This window comes from Urtica dioica, chromosome 9 (genome assembly GCF_054948205.1).
Source record: "Urtica dioica subsp. dioica isolate 48M chromosome 9, U.dioica_male_clone48M_v1_H2, whole genome shotgun sequence".
NCBI lineage: Eukaryota > Viridiplantae > Streptophyta > Magnoliopsida > Rosales > Urticaceae > Urtica > Urtica dioica.
This window is the reverse complement of record NC_142764.1, coordinates 29,262,523-29,264,566: the sequence shown is the minus strand read 5'-3', so window position 1 is coordinate 29,264,566 and position 2,044 is coordinate 29,262,523. Positions and strand designations below refer to the sequence as shown.

At 44.7% G+C, this 2,044-nt stretch overlaps 1 protein-coding gene across 1 annotated transcript; it reads left to right on the top strand.

Moving 5' to 3' along the window:
- Positions 1–273: 273 nt before the first annotated feature.
- Positions 274–1,526, top strand: LYSOPL2 (lysophospholipase 2). The gene has a single exon (XM_089627022.1). The coding sequence runs from the start codon at positions 414–416 to the stop codon at positions 1,368–1,370; it is 957 nt and encodes a 318-aa protein (XP_089483148.1). The 5' UTR covers positions 274–413; the 3' UTR covers positions 1,371–1,526.
- The last annotated feature ends 518 nt before the right edge of the window (positions 1,527–2,044 follow it).

The following is a 2,044-nucleotide window of genomic DNA, read 5'->3' as shown; positions in this document are numbered from 1 at the left end:
TACGCTGTATGTAGAGATTTATCATCTTCTACCCATTAGTTATAACTTATAACTAACATGAATTGAAATAATCAGTTGCACTTTGCCTGAATATTGTCATTGTTATTTTTTCTTACAGAGAAGTGAATTTTATCCAACGTTGATCTGTATTATTCTGTACTGTACGACGTAAATTATAATTCCAAACCCGAGCAAAAATGAATATAATAATTCATATATATAAGTTATAACTTATAACCATGATATTGCTTTTTCTTTAAAACAAGAAACAAATACTGTGGATCCCACAACCCATTATCTTATCATGATATATTATTTATAACTTGGCCATAACATTCTCTTAGTTTTTACTTTTTAGAGCCGTTTAGAACTTGGAAGCTACAAAACTCTCTCTCTCTCTCAAATCGTCGAAAATGTCGGAATCTCCGCCGCCGAACTTTTGGGGCCACATGCCAGCGGAGGAGTACTACAAGTCTCAAGGGGTGCGAAACACCCAATCACACTACACAACGCCCAGCGGCCACAAGATCTTCACCCAGAAATTCGAGCCGTTGGATTGCCCACGAGTCAAAGGCACGGTGTACACGACCCACGGCTACGGCTCCGACACAGCCTGGCTCTTCCAGAAGATCTGCATCTCCATCGCCCGCTGGGGCTACGCCGTATTCGCCGCAGATCTCCTCGGCCACGGCCGCTCCGACGGAATCCGCGGCTACCTCGGCGACATGGACGCCGTCGCCGCCGCGTCGCTCTCCTTCTTCCTCGAAACTCGCCGGAGCGCCGATTACGCCTCTCTACCGGCCTTCCTCTTCGGCGAGTCCATGGGAGGCCTCGCCACCATGATCATGTACTTCCAGTCTCCGCCGGAGATCTGGACCGGACTGATCTTCTCGGCGCCGCTCTTCGTCATGCCGGAAGACATGAAGCCCAGCCGGATCCACCTATTCGTGTACGGACTCCTCTTCGGCGCCGCCGATACCTGGGCGGCGATGCCGGACAACAAGATGGTGGGGAAAGCGATCAAGGATCCGGAGAAATTGAAGATCATCGCCGGAAACCCTCGGCGGTACACCGGGAAGCCCAGGGTTGGGACGATGCGAGAGCTTTCTAGGGTTTGCTATTACATTCAGGAGAATTTCCAGCGCGTTACGACGCCGTTTCTGACGCTTCACGGCACCGACGACGGCGTTACTTGTCCGTCTTCTTCGAAGCTTCTGTATGAGAAGGCGTCGAGTTCGGACAAGACGTTGAAGATCTACGACGGAATGTATCATTCTCTGATTCAGGGCGAGCCTGACGAGAACGCCGATCGAGTCTTGTCGGACATCAGGGAATGGATCGATCAGAGGGCTCTCAACGCTTCTTCTTGACCGACTCTGTAACCGTTGGCCTCACGGTGTTATTTGAGCGAAGAATTAATTTTATTTTTCTATTTTAAGTTTATTCGAGGTAATACTAATAATATTGTGGCTCCATAATCATTAAACTCGCAGATTCTAAGAAAAAGAGAATTAGTTCATGCAAAAGAGGATAATATTTTATCAGATTCGTGTCATATTTTGTTCCACGTTACAGTGGCCAGAGGTCGTTATTTTATTTTGTTTTATTTGAAAATATCAAGATAGTGGTTTGGTGGTGCGGGGACCTATTGAGTAAAAAAATAAAATAATGGATCTATGTTATTTTTATGAATTAGTAATATAATCACCATCTTTCATTATTGCGTATAGAGTGAGACGAATGGAAAACGTAAATCGATCGCTATTATTCAGTTCAACAAGATGGATTGTTAGGTAGGTTAGAGAAAGAAAAGAGAGACATTGAAGGGAGGGATTTATAAGGTCGTTTCCTTTGTCTTAAAAAGTGACGTCACAAATTAAAAATAGGTAAAAGAGGCCCATCAAATTTGGCCTAATAAAAAAAAGACGGGAAAAGAGACTCGGCAACTCAGACCAAGAGGAATTAATACATCTCGAAAAGACATGTCCAAAAAACAAATCCAAAAGAGACGAGTGACAGAACCGTATCTGAGGACAGTAAGTGA

Bases quoted from the DNA above. Each gene is read 5' to 3' on its own strand.
- LYSOPL2 (XM_089627022.1), top strand. From the start codon at position 414: ATGTCGGAATCTCCGCCGCCGAACTTTTGGGGCCACATGCCAGCGGAG.